General features: G+C 45.3%; 1 protein-coding gene and 1 long non-coding RNA gene across 10 annotated transcripts in view; one reads left to right on the top strand and one right to left on the bottom strand.

Annotated features, from left to right (window-relative positions):
- Positions 1-21,360, bottom strand: part of PPP2R5C (protein phosphatase 2 regulatory subunit B'gamma) — a 140,391-nt gene that overhangs the window by 91,816 nt on the left and 27,215 nt on the right. Inside the window, exon 1 of one of the 9 annotated variants that reach the window (XM_070775750.1) lies at positions 5,957-6,155. The exons of 7 other annotated variants lie outside the window; for them this stretch is intronic. In XM_070775750.1, coding sequence (XP_070631851.1) covers positions 5,957-6,050 — 94 coding nt within the window. In that variant the 5' untranslated portion in view covers positions 6,051-6,155. Of the gene's footprint in view, positions 1-5,956; positions 6,156-21,360 lie in introns of those variants that run through there. One more of the 9 variants, XM_070775751.1, reaches the window with a different exon arrangement.
- Positions 5,687-21,360, top strand: part of LOC139178264 (uncharacterized) — a 36,232-nt gene continuing 20,558 nt past the window's right edge. The window contains exon 1 of the long non-coding RNA XR_011562727.1: positions 5,687-5,776. This is a non-coding gene — a long non-coding RNA (uncharacterized lncRNA). The remainder of the gene's footprint in view (positions 5,777-21,360) is intronic.

Raw genomic sequence — 21,360 nt, 5'->3', positions numbered from 1 at the left:
AGAGAGAGCAGATAGAGACAGGGACACAGATACAGACAACACAGTGGCAGAAAAATAAGACAAGCTGTGGTTAAGGCGCTGGGCTCTAAATTACCACCGTGACCTAGAAAAGAGAGGACAACCGCGGCAACCATGAACACGGCCCATGGGCTCACAGCACTCTGGGCACCGTGTGAAGAGTTTCACACGTATTCACTCACTTAACCAACCCTCATAAAATCCAGAGAGGTAGATCCTTTGACAACCCCCCATTTCTTTCCCATTTCTGGCAGGGAAATGAGTGAGCTTGCCTGAAATGGCTCAGCTAACCCACGGTGGGGACCCCTGTGACTTCTGAACCCCGCCTTTAACCACTGAGCACCCCGCCTGTCAAGTTCAGAGGGAACTTTGCTTTTACCTGAGAGTGTGCTTTAAACTGTTACATTTTAAAAGACCAATAAAAATGCCAATAAACATTAAAAAAAAAAAAAGGTACACCCCACAAAACACTGTTCGGTAAGATGGTGTGGCTGTCAGGGAACCCACCCGCGAGGCGCTGGGCTATAGGGTCTCAGCCCCAGCCCATCCGAGATGACCACGCCCCTGCCTTATCATTTCACCACGGGCCACTCATTTGTTAGCAAGGGAGTAAAAGCAAAAACAGAAGAAAGGCCCAAGCTTGAATATGAAAGACCACTGCTCACTGCTTAGGAAATAATTTCTAAGTAATTACATGTCCTTTGCACATTTTTTTCTAAAGCAGAACACTTTAAAGACATTTCAAACATTATGAAGAAGTTTAAACCTACATGGAAGGTGAATACTTGTATTCCTTGTATATACTTGTATACCCACATGCCCACTTCCCTAGATTCAACAACTGGGGATATGAGCATATTTTGCTTTACAGTTATTTTTCTCTTTGCTGTTTGAAGTAAGGTGCAGAGACTGTGATACTTCACCCGTATTTAAATACTTCCATCTGCAATTCCTAAGGATGAGGAAAGTTCCTACAAATCAGAATCCCTTTGAAACTAATGGTAATTCCATAGAAAATTCCATATCGCTCTACTCAGCTTTCCACAACAGCCACACGAATGTCTTCTGCAGGTTTGATTTTGTTTTGTTTTTAGAACAAACATCTGATACAGAGTCATTCACTATGTTCGACTGTTACATCTCTTGCGTTTATTCTTTTCAACTTGAAGGGTTTTTGATTTATGAATAATTCAAGGGCCTAAAACAAAACCAGCTTTTTCTGGCTGTTGCAGTTTGTCCTTGCGCACGTGAGCCAATGTCTCTCCAAGATGAATAAGCAAGACTCTTCCTTAAGTACATTAGTGAGAGAAACTAGCCCAGGCTTGGGAGTTCTCCGCATCCTTGATGGGCCTTTTCCATCTGACAGGGAAGAAGAGGTGCGGCGGGCCTTGTCTGGAAGCAGACGGCGGGGAGATGGGGCGGGGGTCTGCATGCCCCTGCCTGCACTGGCCCGCGCCCCAGCCTCTGGTCTGGGATGTTCTGTGTGGCCAGGACCCGAGCTGATGGAAGGCTGCTTTGTCCTATCTGATCACTTGGAAATCCAGAGACCCCCAAAGATTGCTCTAGCTGGGTCTCCAGAAAAGGCCAAAAGGAAATATCAGAAGATGATACACGTGGCTGTTTCCTCTGGGAGAACCACCAGCAGTGGCCTGGGGACGTGGAGCTGGTGGAGGGGCAGGACCGTGGACTTGGGACTCACAGGCTGGTGACCTTGGGGAAGAGTGTCAAGGACGTCCCAGCCACCTCCCAGGCAGCAGGGCTGGGCGGAACAAGTCAGTGTTCACAAAAGCTCGTCACATCTGGCAGGTCATTGGCCCAGGGGAGAACCGCCCTGTGGGGCTACCTGGCGTATGGAAATGGGGTGTGCTGCACCCCAAATGGCTGTGCCTGGGAGGACTCCGACCATTCCTAGATGCAAAGCACCCTTTGCCTGACTACTAACCATACCTCCTTATTCGTCTACATAATTAGCATCTTTTAATGAAAAAAATATGATCAGTTCAGAGAAGACTAATTAACAAAAGGTGTGCGGGCTTTACATAAACACACACCACCCCCCAGAGAGCTCTCTGTTACTCTGGTTACGTTCCTTGTTCCTCACTGGCAGGAATGATGAGAGAGAAACGGCTTTATGTAGAGGCTCACTCCAGGTAGCTTTCAAGGTATACTTCTAAAAAGTCGCTTCACAGGGAGGGACAGCTACATAGGAAACACCCTGCGTCTAGTTCTATTTGGAGAGACAGAGTCACTAGTGAGGTCTTTTGAGGGGGGCTTTCACTTTCTGTAGTCGATGACCCGATTTCCTTCCTAATTCTGGGGGGTGAGGACAGCACGGGGCAGCCGCCCTCACGACGTTTACTGGCTTCAGCCACGCAGGAGCACCCCACACCTGGGAGCCGTGTGCACGTGCGCAGCGGGGCTCAGCAGCACGGGCTAAGTCATCAGGTCGGCTGAGGCAGAAAGGAAGCCCTGGGCCTCAGCCTCCACACTGCCCCTGGGTCATTCTTCCCTAAGTTTCTATTGGAAAGGTAAACACCTTTCCTTGAATCGGTGACTCAGGAATACTTGTGAGAAGACAAACTTTTCCTACAATCAGACTTCCGTTCCCCAAGAAAAAGCGGTTTTACACAAAAAGAACAATTTGCTCCCCAGCTCCCCACCAGGCCTCGGTGACCCATCAGTCTTTCGGAGACTGGACTCGCCGACCGACTCTCAGATCAGAGCACGTAATGGCTTTCCTGAGGCCGGAATAAAAGCCAGCTGGATCCGGATGGACAGCAGATCTTCCTTTCTGACCATCATCATCTTTTTTGGCACGGCTATTCTTGCCTTAAACCTTGCTCTGGAAGTGGCAGACATCTTACTATGCTAAAACCGGCAATTAAAATTCAAGGAAAAGTCTTGACCAGTGGTGGGGCTGGGGGCTGGGGGTGGGGGAGGCAAACTATGTCCCATGGGCCAAATCTGGCCAGCCCCCTGTTTTTGTAAATAAAGCTTTATTGGAACATGGTCATTCCTATCTGGGGGCTGCTTTCAGGGCAAAAAACACTGACTTTTCCTGAAAGAGTCTGTCGATCCCAGTCTAGAACTGTGGTGTTCAATACAACAGCCACTAGACATGGGTCTATTTGAATGTCAAATAGCCAAAACGAAATAAAATTAACCATTCCACCTCTCAGCTGCACTAGCCACATTTTGAGGGCTCTGCAGTCACCTGTGACTGAGGGCACCGCGGTAGCCAGCACAGAGGACATTCCCGCCACCACAGACAGGTCTCCTGGTCGGCCCCGGGAGGACAGGATTTAAGTCATCAAGCTAAATTTACAGCCACCAAGTTCCAGGTGACGCCGCTCCTTCTCCAGGCAGAAAAATTTAGGCTAAGTTTCAACAACACGTTCCTGTCACACTTCTTAGGACACGCTAATTCACTATACTGACCACAAACTCTAGGCTACGTAATAGGAGACGAGTGTCAAGCCCACTGGGGCTACTAACCAATTCAGGAACTGCACTGTTTATGGACTGTAGGCTCTGAAAGCTGGGCCGCGGTTCTTGCTTCATACTCCTAATTAGGAACCTGCTTGGCACGAGGTGATAGGGACTCAAGTATTTGCAAAATGAATGAAGAAATGAATCCTAGGCCCCAAAACTGTCATCCATCAGAGGCCAGTGAAAAAGATGGATATTGATAAAATGTTGGGGAAAAACACTGCTCTTTCCACAATCCTGTGGCAAAAGGTTCTACGAACAGCCAAACTTTCTATTTTAAAATGAATTAAAGAAAAATTCCATACAAAACAAAACTGCCTGGGTTGGGATTCTGGCCCTCCCACTTACAGGCTGTGTGCCGCGGGCTGTTCTTTTCCCTCTGTGGGGACGACCCCTCTTCTCTAAACACATGGGGGAGTGGAGTCGGAGGTGAGCCCCAGGGCTGCCGGCCCGCTCCCGGCACCAGGAGGCATCAGGCCCCCGCTCGCTTCCCCACACCCGCCCAGACTCAGCTCCCGTGCGCCTTCTGCCCCGGGGCCCCTGTGTGGGTCCCTCCACTAAACCATCGAGTCCTCTGGGGAAGCACCCTCAGCACTGGACACATAGAGGAGAGGCGAAGTGGAGATGAAATTGATCAAGACTCTAAAAGCCAATAAAGTAAAAATAAATTTTGCTAAACCACTCATGAATATGCTTGCCCTCAAAACTTGTGAGTAAATTAAGCATTTTTCAAGTTTTAACTAGTTCACTGTTTGAACCAGAAGTTAAGCTTTACTACCGGTTATTCCTTCTTAAAAACTCAAGTCTCTTGTAGGTTAGTACACTTCACTACTTTTCCCCCTCACAATTAGAGAACAACAAACAATTCAACCAACAGCAAAAAAAAACAAAAACAAAAACAAAACCCAGATTGGTCACAGTAGTCTTAGAATTAAAAAAAAAAAAAAAAAATCAATGTGGTATAAGATATAAAATCAAATATTCCAGTTTGGAATAAATTCATAGCTCAAATAAAAAAAGTACATTAAACTCAAACTAAAAAAAAATCTGTTATTTATTAGAAGATACCTTAAAAGTTTAAACATTTCATGTGCAATAAAATTTTCTTATTGCTAACTCAATCAGTCCCTGTTTAAGAACTTAAATGGAAACACAATCATTTTGTTTTAGCCTGTTAAAACACCTGCGTGCTAACTGTGGTCCACATTTGCTCTTTCCTGGCTGCACCGCAAAACCAAGTGAACTATAGTTGGTCACTGTGGACCTTAATTGCCACCAGCTTCATTACAGAGGGTTTGCAGAGAAAAGGCAACCCCTATCTTATTCCAGCAGACTGGGTATTCATGTAGTTTCATCTTCCTTCCCTGGGTCCACCCTAGGATCTGAAAAATCTCGCCTGGCATTTTAGTCATCCAGACGATTAGTCACCTGGAGATCTTGCCCCCACCCTTCCTTAGCACGGGTCCTGACAGTTCTGTTCTGTTAGGACAGAGCTGGGATATTATATACATTTTAAAGTGATTTGATGAAGCTTAACTATCATTTTCTATTTCACCCAATTACGAACAAAAAATGTGTATAAGAAACATTTTTAAATGCTTAAGAAAAAGTACACAATTATCCTGATACCTATGTTTTAATATAATTATCAATTTACTGTGGTAATTGTGTTTTTAAGCTAAGTTCTGTATAAATTTTAAGCTAAATTCTGAATTCAAATTTTGTATAAATTACAACTGGCAAACTGTATTAAAAGTGATCTATACACACATTGAAAACTTGCTGCCACTTACAATTTTTAAGGCAAATGTCAATACAAAGCCTATTTAAATGCAAAGTGTCTCCTACTATCCCACAAAAAGGCTAAAAGCTCAGAAATTATGACCCACAATGGATTTCAGTATTTCAAAGCACAAGTGTATTTCTCTTTTAGGCTCCATGGCAAGGACGAAAACGATCCTTTTAAAAAGGGGAGTTCTTTTCTGGTTGTTCCCGCATACTTTCTGGCTGCAGTTCATCTTTAATTCAGGGGAAACCTTCGGGGTGTTAATCGAGCGACACATCTGTAACAGAAACTCTGCGCACGGACAACTTGGCCAGGCGTGCCGCCCGCCTCTCCTTCCTACCCCCACCCAACGCCTTCCCCGGGCAGTGACTTCACATCCTTTGACATCAGCACGGCTCTGAAAGGGGGATGGGAGAACGAGCAGAAAGCAGAAAAACCAGCTTTGAACTATGCATGCAAGGCCTCTCTCAAGACTCAAATTCTGTAAGTAGTTCGTAAAATGCCAAACTGCAGCGACACACCCAGCCTCCTCCAGTTAGGTCTGCCGCAAAACGGGGTGAATTCTGCTAGAAAGGACTTCCTGCTTTTCTTATCTGAAGCACAATGGCCATTTATTAACTAACCACAGAAGGTTCCGTTTCAGTGAAACACACAATAACTTACCTCGAATATGGAGAAGGGCCACGGGCTGGAAAGGCCCATTGGAGCTGGCCGCATCCACCACCATCCTGCTGCCCGCTTTATTACATGTCAACATCTAGACTTCAGCGGGGAAGGCAATGTACTCCTTAAGGCAAGAAACCAGCCTCCATTTTAGTTTAAAAAAAAAAGACAAACTGAAGCTCTCTGCAGCTGGAGGGAACTGGCTGCTTCGTGATGTCAGCAGGCACGGGGCTTGCTGATTGGCCAGAAGCTGCAACTTAAAATGACACTAAAAAACTGCAAATGGAAAGAGCGTTCTGTTTGGCTGTCAGTGTGTGTGAAAAGCCTGGACATTTTTTGGCTTTCTCAGTCTTTATTTCTCACTAACTTTTAGGCAAAGATCCCATCTCTCAAGGGGCAGGACTGCGGCCGCAAGTCCAGCCAGACTATAAACAAATGATTCGGAGAGAGCTACCAAAAAGAAAAAAAAAAAAAAGTATGCATATGTGTCTACGTGAACTTTAAATTTCACATTTATCTGGTACCCCAAATTCACTGGTACCTTATACCCCCCTGGCCACCTCCTGTTTTCTAATTACTTTAATGTCTGTATCATATTTAGCACTTGGGCAACCTATTTTTTTTAATGCAAATGGCTATTTAAATATTACACAATCCCAATTCATTAGTTTAGACTCTTGTTCTATCACCCTTTCCTACTACCAAGTTATGAACTAATAATCCTCAAACAGTGTTTTTTTTTTTCCTCAGGGTCTAATTTTTTTTTATTGGAAAAATTCAGTTTAAAAATGACATGGAAAATGAAAGTTTTAAATGCAATAGCTAGAAAGTGCTATAAATTAAAGGTATTTATACCACCTGGCTGTGAAAATTAAAGTCATAAAATAAAATGTAAGTGTTTATTTTTATACCTTAAAAGGGTCAACATACCACTTTATTTCTCATTTTGTTTACATTAGAATTTTTTAATTAAAAAAGATATTTCCCTTCTTTTTATGGGGCTAGTATTAAAAGCTGTTATTCAGATCTTAGTCTCCTATCTTCAAAAAAGGTTAATGTAAAAAGCTGCTCCAAGAAAGGACATCATTTCTGAATCAGAGCATCCTGGGGAGGGGTGTATGTGTGTGCTGGTGAGATGATTCCCTACCATAAGGTTACTACTAGCTTCAAATGAAAGTGAATGCGCTATGAGAAGTCTCTGTGCCAGGCAAAACTGAAAAACCCCTCACCCCACACACACACACAACCACGCCTGTCCCAGCCACGCCCTCTCGCTTTGTAATTCTCACACAACTCCCGCCATCCCCACTCCCCCAATTTGTGAACAAGAACCAAAAAACCCTTTGGATTCTAAACGTCATTCACAACAGTTAGAAATGGGCTAGGATTTGCAGTTACACCTGTGGGCTGGCACGCACACCATTTCAACCAGCAAATGAACTGCGGTCGTTCGGGGTGCTTATTAGGTGCCCCCACACTAAGTAAGAAGGTAGTATTTTACTGTGTGGATCAATAGCCATTAAAAAATACTCAAATAAAAGCACACCAAATCCTACCCTGGCCCCTCGTCCACAGAGCTGAAGGACGCTGCTGGATCCCAAAGCTGGGCCATGAATTCACTTACAACAAGCAACGGGGAATGGGTGTCATGTGAGCAGGCTCTCCCCACCTGAGCCCACCTGCGGCCCACCTGCCCGGCTCCTCTGCTCTCTGAACAGCCGGTGCTCTGAGGCAGGTACTGTGAATGTAGATCCTGGCTGCTGACGCCCTGAGTCCATCAGATGCGTGAGGATAGCTCTCCGAGGACTCACTGTCACCTCACACTCAGATGAACTCAGACTCAAGTGCAGCCAGGATTGAGGCTTGCAGGGGGCTTCCCCAGGGGTCAGAAAGCAGATGCTTAATGCAGATCCGTACCCTAAAGAGACAGTGATTTGTTCTCAAACAGTTTAATATTTCATATGAGATGAGAAGGGGAAATGTGCCTATCCTAACTAAGACCGTGCTGATGAGTGGAATGCAGAAATAACAGGGAAAGACTCCTAGAATCTTTATATAAAATATACAGATTAAAGTCAAAGAAAAAGGGAAGACACTTCTTGATGTATTTTTCCTAATGATCTCGGATCAAAAGATCTCAACTTTATTAGCGATTTTCCCCCATGCTCTTTTGAAGCCTTATGCATATGAAGTAGCTCTTTAAAGAACTTGAAGTCTGTGATCTGAAAATCACTGGTGAAATAAGAGTCTAAAATATAAATAAGCAAACAAACATAAATAATATGGAGAAAGAAAAAAAAAGACCAACAAAAAAAGATAAGGTATGTTTCTGGACTGGAAGCACACACATGATAAATAAGCTGATGTTAACATTTCCCCAAACTGATTTATAGTTTTAAAGCAGTTTCATTCAAAATCCAGAGGAGGCGTCTTATGTTTCTGGGTAATTCTAAAGTTCACTTGGAAAAATAAAAAGCATGAAGCATGAGGACACTACTCACGAGAAAAGCAGGTCCTGCCAACTATAAAGTTTATGAACTGAGGATAGTATGATGTAGACTGGAGACAGGTCTTGGGACAGAAAGCAACAGCCCCTGACACAGCGAGTGTAGTTACACAAGTCTAACGTCTGGATAAAGAAGGACGCTCGGAACCATGGCAAGGTGAAGACTGCCCAGGTAACTAACGGTTACGTGTGGGCAAAAATCTAAGCCTTCACCTCACACAAAATAAAATAGATGGGTCAAAGAAAAAATGCAGTTAAAAAAAATCAAATCAGCCCCACCCCCAAATCCCCACAGTGCTGAGAAGAAAAGGGAAGTGACTATCGATTCTGAAGCTAGAAAAGGATAATTAAAAGACACTGGACAATGCTTAGGGCATATTCCTCACATTAAAATATTTACAAGATTTCTATACGTTCCCTCCAAAAATCAAAAGGAAATACAAATGCTATAATTACAAGAAGTTAATAATATACTGTAATTTACTCAAAAAAATTGGGCAAGCTCTGGGAGACAGTGAGGGACAGAGAGGCCTGATGTGCTGCACTCCACGGGGTCACAGAGAGTCAGACGAGACTTAGCGATTAAGCAACAACAATAATTAGAAAAAAACTAAGACCTCAGAGTTCAAATGATCCAGTTTGCAAAAGAACTAGAACTGATCAGTTGTTGCTGTTCAGTTGCTCAGTTGTGTCCAACTCCTTGGGACCCCATGGACTGCAGCACACCAGGCTTCCCTGTCCTTCACCGCCTCCCGGCGCTTGCTCAGACTCATGTCCGTTGAATCGGTGATGCCATCTAACCATCTCGTCTTTGTGTGAAAAAAGTATTCATCTGTCAAATCAGCAATAATTTTAAAAATTATAATTAATACTGGTAAAGGCATGTTGTAACCTTGACAACAAATCTATAAATTGTTCTGATCCTTCTGGAAAATAAGGATTGGCAATAAAATGTGGCAATATGTAAAGATTCTTTAAGAAATTTAACTTCTGGGAGTCTATTCCAGAAATGTAGGTAGCCATGAGTGAGCATCACGTTTTAGAAAAACAGTTATTTAAAAATTTGTGCTAAAGTACTTCCCAGGTGGTGCTACTGTAAAGAACCTGCCTGCAATGCAAGAGGTGTAATGAGATACGGGTTTGATCTTGGGTTGGGAAGATCCCCTGGAGGAGGGCACAGCAGCCCACTCCAGTATTCTTCCCCAGAGAATTCCATGGACAGAGAAGCCTGGTGGGCTACAGTCCTTAGGGCCATAAAGAATGGGACCCGACTGAAGCGCAGCATGCACACGCATGACATGAAGTTTACCGTCTTTCCCATTTCAGAGTGTAACGCTCTAAGTGGCATAAGCACACTCATAGTGTTGTGCTAGCACCACCACCATCCACCCCCAGAACTCGCTTCATCTTGCAGGACAGGAGATCTGTCCCTATTAAGCACTTCCACCCCAGCCCCTTCCCCTCGGCCCCTGCACGTTCGGTCTCTATGACTATGATGACTCTGGGTTCCTGATATGTGGGATCATGCAGCTTTTGTCCTTTGGTGACTGGATTATTTCACTCAGTGCAATGTCCTTAAGGTTCTGCTGTGTTGCATCATGTGCCAGAATTTCTCCCCTTTTTAAGACTGGACAATACTCTACTGCAGGGATATACCACATTTTGTTCTATTGATCCCTTGATAGACACAGGCTGTGTCTGCCTTTTGGCTGTTGTGAATAATGCTGCTATAATATGAATATACAAATGTCTAAGTCTCTGCTTTCAAATTTTGGGGTACATTCTCCAAAGCAAAAATTACAGTAATTCTATTTTCAGCTTTTTGAGGAACTGCCATGCTGTTCTCCACACTGCTGTTGTTGCTCAGTCATGTCCGACTCTGTGCGACCCCATGGACTGGGGCACGCCAGGCTTCCCTGTCCATCATCATCTCCCGGAGCTTGCTTGAACTCATGTCCATTGAGTCAGTGATGGCATCCACCCATCTCATCCCCTGTCACCCACTTCTCCTGCTGCCCTCAATCCTTCCCAGCATCAGGGTCTTTTCCAGTGAGTCAGCTCTGCACATCAGGGGGCCAAAGTGGCAGCATCATTCTACATCCCCACCAGCAGTGCACAAGGGTTCCAATTTCTCCACATCCTTACCCACACTGGCTAGTTTCTGTTTTTCTGACAGCAGCCATCCTAGCGGGTGTTAAGTGGTATCTCACTGGTTTTGATGTGCATTTTCCTAACGATGAGAAATATTAATCATGTTTTCATGTGCTTCATGACTATTTCTGTATCTCCTTTGGAGAAATGTCTACTCAAGTTCTTTGCACATTTTTAGATTGGGTTGTTTTCTTGTTGTTGAGTTGCAAGAGTTCTTTAAAGTTTTGGATATTAATCCCTCATCAGACAGATGATTTTCAAATCCTTCTTCCCGTTTCAGGGGTTGCCTTTTCATTTTGCTGCTTGTGTCCTCTGCTGCACCGTTTTAAATTCTGATGTAGTCCAGTTTATCTACTTTTGCTTTCCTTGCCTGTGCTTTCGTGTTGCGTCTGAGATATCACCGGTAAGTCTAACGACAGACTTTCCTCTATGTTTTCCTCTAAGGCAGTGTTAGGTCTTTGATCCACTCTGTTAAATTTTTAGGTTCGGTATAAAATAAAGGTCCAGTTTCATTCTTTTGCATGTGGCTATCCACTTTTTTCCAGCACCACTGTTGAAAAGACTGTCCTTTTCCCAGAGTGGTGGCCTCCTAGAAAACCATGTGGCCATACACGTGGCAGTTTACTTCTTGATCTCTTACACTCTTGGCGTCTATGTCTTGGTTTTTATATATATATATATATATATATATATATATATATATTTATTTATTTATTTATTTGGTTGTGCTGGGTGTTAACTGCAGCATGTGACCTCTTCGTTGGGGCATGTGGGCTCTAGCTCCCTGGCCAGGGACTGAACCCGGACGCCCTGCACTGGGAACACAGAGCGCTAACCACTGGACCACCAAGGAGGTCAGCACCACACTGATTTGACTACTGTAACTTTGCAGTAAGCTTTGGAATCAGGAAATGTAAGACTTCCAGTTTTGTTCTTCTTTTTCAATGTTGTTGTGGTTATCCTGGGTCCCTGGAGACTCCATGTGAATTTTAGAATGCATTTTTTTCTATGTTTGGGAAAAAACATTGTTAGGATTTTGACTGAGACTGCAGTGGATCTGTGGATCTCTTGGGGAGTGCTGAGGTTTTAACAATACTAACTTTTCCAACCCATGAACACACGTCTTTTCCATTTACTGGGGTCTTCTTTAATGCTTTCAGCAGACAAGTCTTTCACCTCCTATGTTAATTCAAAGTATTTTACTCATTTTGAGAGCATCACATTTTAAATTTAAGATTCTAAAATACTAGAAAATACCTTAACGTCAAAGGGATTATCCCACACAGTGAAATTTTTTACACATTTATCAAAAGTACTTATGGATTTGTAAAGTAAAAATAAGTGAGCAAAGCAGTATATAATTTTTCAGAAATAGTATGAACATAAAAAGAAACATTCTCAAAATATCAATGGTAATTACCGTGGAGTGTTATGGCTATGTGTAGGTTTTCTTTCTGAAACATCTCTACATTGTTCAGTATTGCTAAAATAAGCACACAATACTTTCATGAAAATTAACTAAAAACATACAGAGTTTTTTAAAAAAAATTTTAATTAGCTGATATTCTTATTGTCATCTTATTTATATTTTGGCTGTGCCACATGCCATGTGGGATCTTAGTTCCCCAACCGGGAATCGAGCCTGCACCCCCGGCACTGGCCGCACAGAGTCGTAACCACTGGGCCCCCAGGGAAGTCCCAGGACACACAGACGAAGTGACAGCAGGAAGACTCCTTTAGAGAACGCTACCCCCTCAGACACAGGCTAGGAACGGAGAAGGGGAAATATGATGCAAAAGATTCCCTGTGCTGCATGAATGAGACGAGTGTGTAAAAACACACGAACACAAGAGGGCCTAAATGAGGCGTGATGAACGGAACCACACACACGAGGGCCTGACTCCTCGTCTCAAGGAGCCGGTTACGGGCTACTCAAATCCTGACTGCACGCTTGCATGGAATCCACGGGCTCATCTAGGCCTCCGAGGCCCAGTCAGCCTCCAGAGCCCTCTCCTCTCGATGAAACAGGGACTCAGCCAGCGCCTGTGCCCAGGGAGAGGCCGCCCTCACCCTCCATAACCCCAGGCTGCTCCTTCTTTCCTCACCTGTCGGGGGGGCGCGTCTGTGATCCCCCCACCTCCTCGGCTTTGTGGAGGCACCGATGCCACCGATGTTGGGGGGGGCGCCCAGGAGGATGAAGCCGCCCCCGAGGCGGGATCCACCCGCACGTGCTCGGCCATCCCGGGGAAGGGGCAGTGAGCACTGAAGCACCTGAAGAGCAGGGTCTCGGCCCTGGGGCTCAGTGTGAGGGCAGAGACGCCGACGACATCCCTGTCTGGACTAGCCCCCTCCGGGAAGCCTTCCTCTCCCCGTCCTGGGCCACTGGCTGTCTTCTGGCAGCCCCAGGACCACACCGAGCACACTGCACGAAGGCACGAGTCAAGCAGTGACGCCAGATTCTGATCCTGCCAAACTTGTCCCCGTAGTGCAGAGTTAAGAGGGGTATGCCACTGACCACCTGGAGCGGGACAGGTCCCCCTCCTGAGTGCAGAGCCCCTGCCCAGCGCCCCCCATCCTGTCGGTGCCCAGCCCCCACGCCCCCCACGGTGCCCTCCAGCCTGGTTTCTGGACGCTCCCATGACAGCTTTTCCTGCCCTGCGGAGGGCTTGAGCTGACTTCGAGGAAAGCACCTTTCCGGGCTCAGTGCAGAGCTCCTTGCAGAACCGCCAAGTGGGCAGACAGACTATAGCTCTCAGCACATCTGTCCGGCACGGTGGCAAAAGCGAGCATCATACTGCACAAGGATGGGAGGTTTAAACAGGAGTTCCTCTTTATTCTTGGCTTCCTCCGTCACTTTACGTGGGTCTTTATTTACAAACAAGCTGTCTGTAGTTACGTCCCATTTGGAGGTAGCATTCCTGACTAAAACGTTCATATTTTCATTTCTAAATTCAGCCAAAGGTTTTAATTTTCATCTCCCCAGGCAAATTTTATAGGCAAATTAAGTACGCTTATATTTTAATGAAGAAGCTTTATAGCTTCTTTTATTAAAGGAAGGCTGTGCTCTGAGCCGACACTTAACTGGAAACGACACGGGCACGGGCGATGTATGTTTCGTTGGGTAGGAAATCTAACCCAAAAAAATTTGGCTTCACTTACAGTTTAAAATAGCCTTTTTCCTTAGGCAGATCAAAGATATCTAGCATTCAGCTGTGTTCAAAGGTTGCCAGGGCACTTCTGCTTGTCAACAGCAAGGTCAAAGGGACGCTCGCTAGCTGCCCTGTTGATCTGCACGAGTCCTGCGAGTGGTTTAAAGGGTGGACAAGCTTATCTCATGAAAGGCCAGCGGGGGTGCGAGGGGTGGACGAAGCAAAGAATCTGCCCGGAGTGCGCTGCTGGAGACCTCTGCTTCTTTGTGCTTTCCCCGCAGCGGGGCTGGAAACCCTTTAAAGCCAAAGAAGTCGTCACACCCCTTCCGTGTTCTGAGAAGGTAGGAAACCCATGCATGGTACAGAGCCAAGGTGACACGCCAAGTGCTTCCAGGTCAACTGTTAGCAGGAAACCTTGGTTCATGAGGAAGAGCCCGCGTGCAGGGAGCGCTGAGCCCGGGACGGGGTCCAGCCCCACAACAGTTCCCAGAAAACTGGAGGATGCGGGGAGGCCCCGGGCCCAGAGCGCTTTTTGCTCCTTCAGCAAACCTGTGTCTCAGGGATTCATGGCAGGTACTAGACTGGGCACAAAGCAGACACACAAACTGCCTCTGCCCTCAGTGACACTTCAGACAGAACAGCATGTGGCATGTTCTGCAACCAAAGTGTCCATCATGATGAACAGATAAATGGTGCTCCATCCACAAAATTGACATCTCTGACTCAATAGACACGAGTCTCAGCAAGCTCTGGGAGATGGTGAAGGACAGGGGAGCCTGGCATGCTGCAGTTCAGGGGTTGCAAAGAGTCGGACACGACTCAGTGACTGAAGAACAACAATCCACACAATGGAGTGCTGTTCAGCCTCGAAATTCAGGAATAAAATGCTGTATGATTCCACTTACATGAGGTCCCTAGAGGAGTCACAATCACAGAGACAGAAAGGAGAACGGTGGGCACTAGTGGCAGAGGCTTTCCAGGCGGCGCTAGTGGTAAAGACCCTGCTGCCAATGCACGAGACATGAGAGACGTGAGTTCGATCCCGGGGTTGGGAAGATCCCCTGGGGGACAGCATGGCAACCCACTCCAGTATTCTGGCCTGGAGAATCCCGTGGACAGAGGAGCCTGGCGGGCTGCAGTCCATAGAGTCACAAAGAGTAGGATACAACTGAGCGACTTAGCCTGCAGGCAGGGGCTCGGGGAGGGGAAAGTGAAAGTCGCTCAGTCGTATCTGACTCTTTGCGACCCCATGGACTATAAAGTCTGTGGAATTCTCCAGGCCAGGACACTGGAGTGGGTAGAGGGAGGTAGTAACAGGCCCAGAGTCATTGCGGGAGGAAGAAGAGACAGTGGCAATGGGCACACTGCATGGATGCCACTGAACTGGACACTTACAGATGGTTAAACATAAATGTTATTCTGTGTATGTTTTACCACAATTTAAGAGAAAAGATAAGGCAAGACTCAGCCAGGGTGGCTCAGGAAACACAGTGGGAAACAGAGCCTGTAGGGCACGGGGCTGCCCCTGGAGAAGGCAGAGCACAGGGGAAACCCAGGCCTGGAGGGTCCGGGCAGGGGGTGAGAACACGCAAGGAGTGTGTGTGTGTTGCGTGTGTGTGCGTGTGCGCTTGCACGCGCACGCATGCGTGCCTAAGATGCTGGGAGAAACCCAGGTGAGGTCTACAGAAGGCCTGAGCTAAACATTAAATGCGGGATTACAGCTGCCAGTTGTCACCGATTCCCTGAGTTCTGCCGAGAAGGGGCTCACCGGGGATGACAGGCAGAGGCTGAAACTGACCCTAGGGTGAGAGCCACACCTGTGGCCGGAGGAGAGTGGGCAGGAGGGCGCCCCAGCAGCCAGGCCGTGCTCAGGGCTGGGCTCAGGCTGACGGGAGACGGCCCGGGGCACCTCTGCGACAGCGGCGGGGCCCCAGCGGGACGGGGCCGCAGACGCTGCGGGTCTGGTCTGTAGCCTCCCTGAGAGCCGGGGCCACCTCTGCTCCTCATCACTGTCCTGGCCGCCTCCCACTGCTCCGACAACCCCGGCGGTCAGCAAACATTTGCTGTGAACTGGCGCCTGGCTCGCCGAGCTGTTTCCTCCCCTTATTGTGGGCATCAGGAGAAGATACAGCACCAAACATGTGGCAGAAACAAGACGGATGAAAGCTGAGTTTCTGAACCAGGAGAATTCAGAGACTAAGAGAAAGAACTCTGGTACCTTCTCGCTCCACTTTTATCCTTCAACAAACGGGCAAGAGGGGTATGCGTTCCTGGTTGTGTCCAACTCTCTCTCTGTGACCCCAAGAACTGCAGCCCACCAGGCTCCTCTGACCATGGAAATTTCCAGGCAAGAATACTGGAGTGGGTTGCCATTTCCTTCACCAGGGGGTCTTCCCGACCCAGGGATCGAACTCACATCTCGCATCCCCTGCACTGGCAGGTGGATTCTTTACCAACAGTGCCACCTGGGAAGCACGAAGCTCCTCTAAATAGATGCTAGTTCATTTTCAAGCAGTAAAAAATGATCGCTTGTATGGCAAGATGCTCAACTGTATCGGAAAATAAACTGCTTTGAATTTAGGCTGCAGTACTGCATTTTCACAAAACGGGGGCAAGACACACATTTTTAACTGCTATTCCAAAGTCAATTTCTAAAAACTCAGATAAGTTCTCCCAACAATGGGACAACTTCTTTCCGCAAAGGCCTAACACTTATTAGCAGTTCTAAATTTCTGTCCCATGGTCTCCAATGAATTGTTATTAAGCCCTGGTTGTTTCATTACATCTTTGACTTCTCCAGAGGTCTGTCTTTTCTAAAGCAAGGAGAATGGCTTCAGGAAACAAAGTCCATGATTTATGAGCCACCTAAAAAATTCGCTCTCTTCACGTTACACTTCTACCTTCCAGACCAAAAATATTAAAAGAAAGGACTAATTCAGAGAAATCTTTGAATGAGCAAGACTACATTTGAATGAACAAGGCTACATTCAGCCTCATTGTTAAAAAAAAAAAAAACAAAGATAGGAAATACCATTTTCCACTAAGGTGCGGTGGGGCAGGCACCTCCTGTACTCTGGCGGGAGAGTTCATGGGGCCGCCTCTTGGAAGGTATCTGTACAGGGTTCTTGAAAACGCGTGGCCTTTGATCAGTACCTCCCTTCTTTGATTCCAGCTTAAGGAGAGGTTCAAAGGTGTGAACGACAAAAGATTTACATTAAAGCACAGTTTACAACAGCTGAAAACCAGGGGAATATAAACAGTATAATTAATAAACGCTTCTTGTGGCTCAGATGGTAAAGCGTCTGCCTACAATGCGGGAGACCCGGGTTCAACCCCTGGGTCGGGAAGATCTCCTGGAGAAGGAAATGGCAACACATCCGGTATTCTTGCCTGGAAAATCCCATGGACAGAGGAGTCTGTAGGCTATAGTCCATGGGGTCACAAAGAGTTAGACACGACTGAGCGACTTCATTTTCACTTTTCACTTTCTATTTCCATTAAAGTCAGGAACAAGACAAATACGCTTGCTCACACCACCACATATTAACATCTTACTGGACTTTTTAGTCATCTCAGGAAAAAGACACTAGAGGTATAAGAACTAGAAACAAAGAGGTGGGATTACCTTTACATGCAGCTCTAATGAATAGCTGGGACATTAAAACAATCAGCTGCAAAACTATGCCAACAATAAGACAATTCAGTAAGGAAGCAGGATGTGAAAGCGAAGCACAGAAGTCACCAACCTCCACATAAACCATTTACAGCTACTTAGAAGACAACGGAAAAGGAGACCCCAATTTACAATAGCAACAGCAATAGAATATTTGGGCACACACTAAGAAACGTGCAAAACCCTACATGAGGGAAACTTAAAAACACCCCTAAAGGAAATGAAAGTGGTCTTAAACAGAAAGACACTACACTCTTAGATGAGGGGATTCAAACATCCTCAGGATGCCAATCCTCTCTAGACATTTTTTAAATTTAATGGAATCACAGCAAATAAATCAGCAGCTTTTTTTTTTTTTTGCAATGAAATGAACCAATTCAAAGTTCCTATTGTTTGTAATAAAATCATTATTGCTGTGAGTAATTTTAGTATGATACAGCAATAGAATGATATCAGAAATCAAGATTTTCAGTGTGAGATAAAGACACAACTATGAAAATTCAAGAAACACGTGAAACATCATAATGTTATAAAAGCACAGCTAAAATATACACATATATATTCTAGAATATATGTCCATATTCTAGCTCCCTCCATCGAACATACCTAAAAGCAACAGCAGGCCAGTAGCAGTGAGAAGTCCCTAGTGCCCTGATTTTGGTCTCTAATATTATTCCCCACTGAAAGGAATCATGGCTCTTTGAAAAATGGCTAATTCCAAGTCTGGGGGGAGGAGGGACATCTTACTGTGCCAGAAACCAGTAGACAAAAATGACACCGTGCCAAAAAATACACAGCAGCTCTCCCAAATATCAGACAATGCTTAAAACTATGCATCTGCACAGAAGAAGGAATATGGTTTTCGTAGAGTAAAACACACTGATATCAAGGAAACGCATAATGGTAGTCACAAAAGAAAAAGCAAAAAGACCTTTCGTTTTCACCATTTGAGGGAAACTGGTAACTCAAAGGCAAAGATTTAAGCTTCTCCTCACTTTCCAGTAGGAGCTACATGTCAGGATAACCAAATAGGCCCCTTTGGCAAGAAATGGCTCTGCTCTTAGAAGGATGCCAGATCAAACGCTGAAATCTCCAGTGAAACTGTTGACTCGGACTAGGATCATCAAGCGCTGCTTAAAGCACCGGCACGCGGTTGATGGGAAGAGATGCTGCAGGGGGCCAAGAGAGCCTTGCAGACGGTCACGAGCACTTCTGAACTGCGGGCAAACACCGGGCACTGGAGAGACGGACGTGTCACCGCCTCCTACGGCACAGGGGCAGAATGTGGCCTCCCATCCTCTCATCACACACAGAACGCACCTCGCCCAATAGGCACGCTGTCTCCGGAGTTACACAGCATGACTTTTGATACAGTCTGTCCCAGAAAAGGTTTCCACTTTCAGCAGCTACCGGGAATCAGGGGATATTTCACAAGGCAAGCTCCTTGGCTAATCTAACAAGTCATACAATTTGCTGTGGTTTATGGCACTCCCAGACTAGTAGTGACCCCAGGGGTCTTGCAGAAGCAAAGACAAATCCCTGCTGGAGAAGATAGCTTCATCCTAGGTTTTAGTTTATTTCAAATGTTTGAGTAGAATGACCAGCATACACTAAAGAGTAATCAGGGACATAAGGAAGTAAGACATCATGAGCAACATGTGACAAGGACTTCAGATACTGGTATTATCTGACACGGACTACAAAGCTGCTGGGCTGACTACAAGACGTGACATCTGCAAAAGAATAGGCAACTATAAAAAATCACACAGCGGATTAGAAACAGAACTTCCATAAATGAAAAGAAGTATACCTGAAATCTAAAAATCTGTGACTGTGTTTTATGTTTCATTGATTTTCACTATATTTTATGAAAGTATGAGATGGGTTGAAAACTAAAAAGAAAACTGGTCCTTCACCATGGGTAACATGAAACTCCAATCAAGAACATAGCACCGTTTCACAAAAATGCTAAAAAATACAGATGAGGAGTAAAGAAAGATAGTAAATGAAAGCTTCCAATACCTATTTGATTAGAGCCGAAGCTGGATGGGGAGAGAAACTTAATATAGAGTTAACAATCGAAGAAACAATGGTGTATTTCCTCGGTTGTGCGGGAACTTTCCATACAACTGAGGAAATATAACAATCCAAGATTCAGAGTGAATTGCAAAAAAGACTGATAAAAAAGAAATCCATACTTGGAGACCTCGTAGTGGAATCACTGGAAAAAAAATCATTTTTTAAAAAAAACTTTGTACCACCAACTGACTTCGTTGGTGGTATACTGGATAAGAATCCGCCTGCCAGCCAGGGGACGTGCGTTTGATCCCTGGTCTGGGTGGGGTCTATACGCCACGGGCGACTGAAGCCTGTGTGCCACAGCTACTGAGCCGGGGCTTTGGAGCCCGTGCTCTGCAACAAGAGAAGCCACCTCAATGAGAAAGCCGCACGCCGCAACTACAGAAAAGCCCACGCAGCAACGAAGACCCAGCATAGTCAAAATAAATAAATAATAATAATTTAAAAACCCAACCACGTCTTGGTCAAAATCAGAAAAGTGGCCAGAAATCACAATGCTTTCCAAAATAATGAATTTGGCTTCTCAATGCTGCTGCTGCTGCTAAGTCGCTTCAGTCATGTCTGACTCCGTGCGACCCCATAGACAGCCTCCTACCAGGCTCCTCTGTCCCTGGGATTCTCCAGGCAAGAACACTGGAGTAGGGTGCCATTGCCTTCTCAATGCTAATGGAAATGAAAAGGCAATGAAATGCTGTCTTCAATGCACTGAAGGAACGTAACAATCCACAGTTAGATACTCAGTGATAAAGTGTTTGCTGCCAGCAGATCCTTATTAAAGAAAATCCTAAATGATGAATTCAGACAAGAATTTGACCTCACAGGGAAAGTCTGAGATACAAAAAGGAATGAAGACTAAAAAGATGAAGTACACAGATCTAAACGGTTATCAACAGAACAAAACAGTAATGATGTTACGGAGGACTTAAAATGGTTGGAATTCAGATATCCAATAATGGAGAAGTCCACAGAGATGGCAGTAGCAGCTACCTCTTCTGAGGCATAACTGACATATTATATTAGTTTCAGGTGCATAACAAGTTGTTCAGTTGCAAAGTCATGTCCAACTCTTGGCAACCCCAAGGACTGTAGCACGCTAGGCTGCCTTGTCCTTCACTATCTCCTGGAGTTTGCTCAAATTCATGTCTATTGAGTTGGTGATGCCATCCAACCATCTCATCCTCTGCCACCCCCTTCTCCTCCTGTCCTCAATCTTTCCCAGCACCAGGATCTTTTCCAATGAGTTGGCTCTTTGCATTAGTATCTACTGAAAAATGATCACCACAATAAGTCTAGTTAATAGTTAACATCCCTCACCAGACATAGTTAAAGAATATTTTACTTCTTGTGATGGGAACTTTGAAGATCTCGTCTCTTAGCAGCTTTCAAATAGTCATCAGAGTATTATTAACTGTAGTCACTGTGCTGTATATTACATCCCTACGACTTCTTTATTTTAACTGGAAGTTTGCACCATTTGACTTCCTTCACCCATTTCACCCACGGCTCCACACCCCACCTCTGGCAACCGTTTTTTACATTAACAAACTTTAAGGATTAGGTTTATAGAAAAACTGAATGTATGGAGTTCCCATAGCTCTCCCTCCCCTCCCCTAGTTTCTTCTATTACTGACACCTTGCAGTAATGTGATGTATTTCTTACAAGTGAAGAGCCAACACTGATGCCTCATTATTAACGAAAGACCATAGTAAGGATTCATTTTGTGTTGTACATTCTGTGGGTTTTGACAGACACAAACAGCCATGTGTTCACCACATGGCAACATACAGAGTAGTTCACTGCCTAAAACCTCCTGTGCTCTGTCTATTCATCCCCCGGTTCTCCCAA

This window comes from Bos indicus, chromosome 21 (genome assembly GCF_029378745.1).
Source record: "Bos indicus isolate NIAB-ARS_2022 breed Sahiwal x Tharparkar chromosome 21, NIAB-ARS_B.indTharparkar_mat_pri_1.0, whole genome shotgun sequence".
Lineage (NCBI taxonomy): Eukaryota > Metazoa > Chordata > Mammalia > Artiodactyla > Bovidae > Bos > Bos indicus.
Note: the sequence above shows the minus strand (reverse complement) of the source record. Positions and strands in the feature narration are given on the sequence as shown.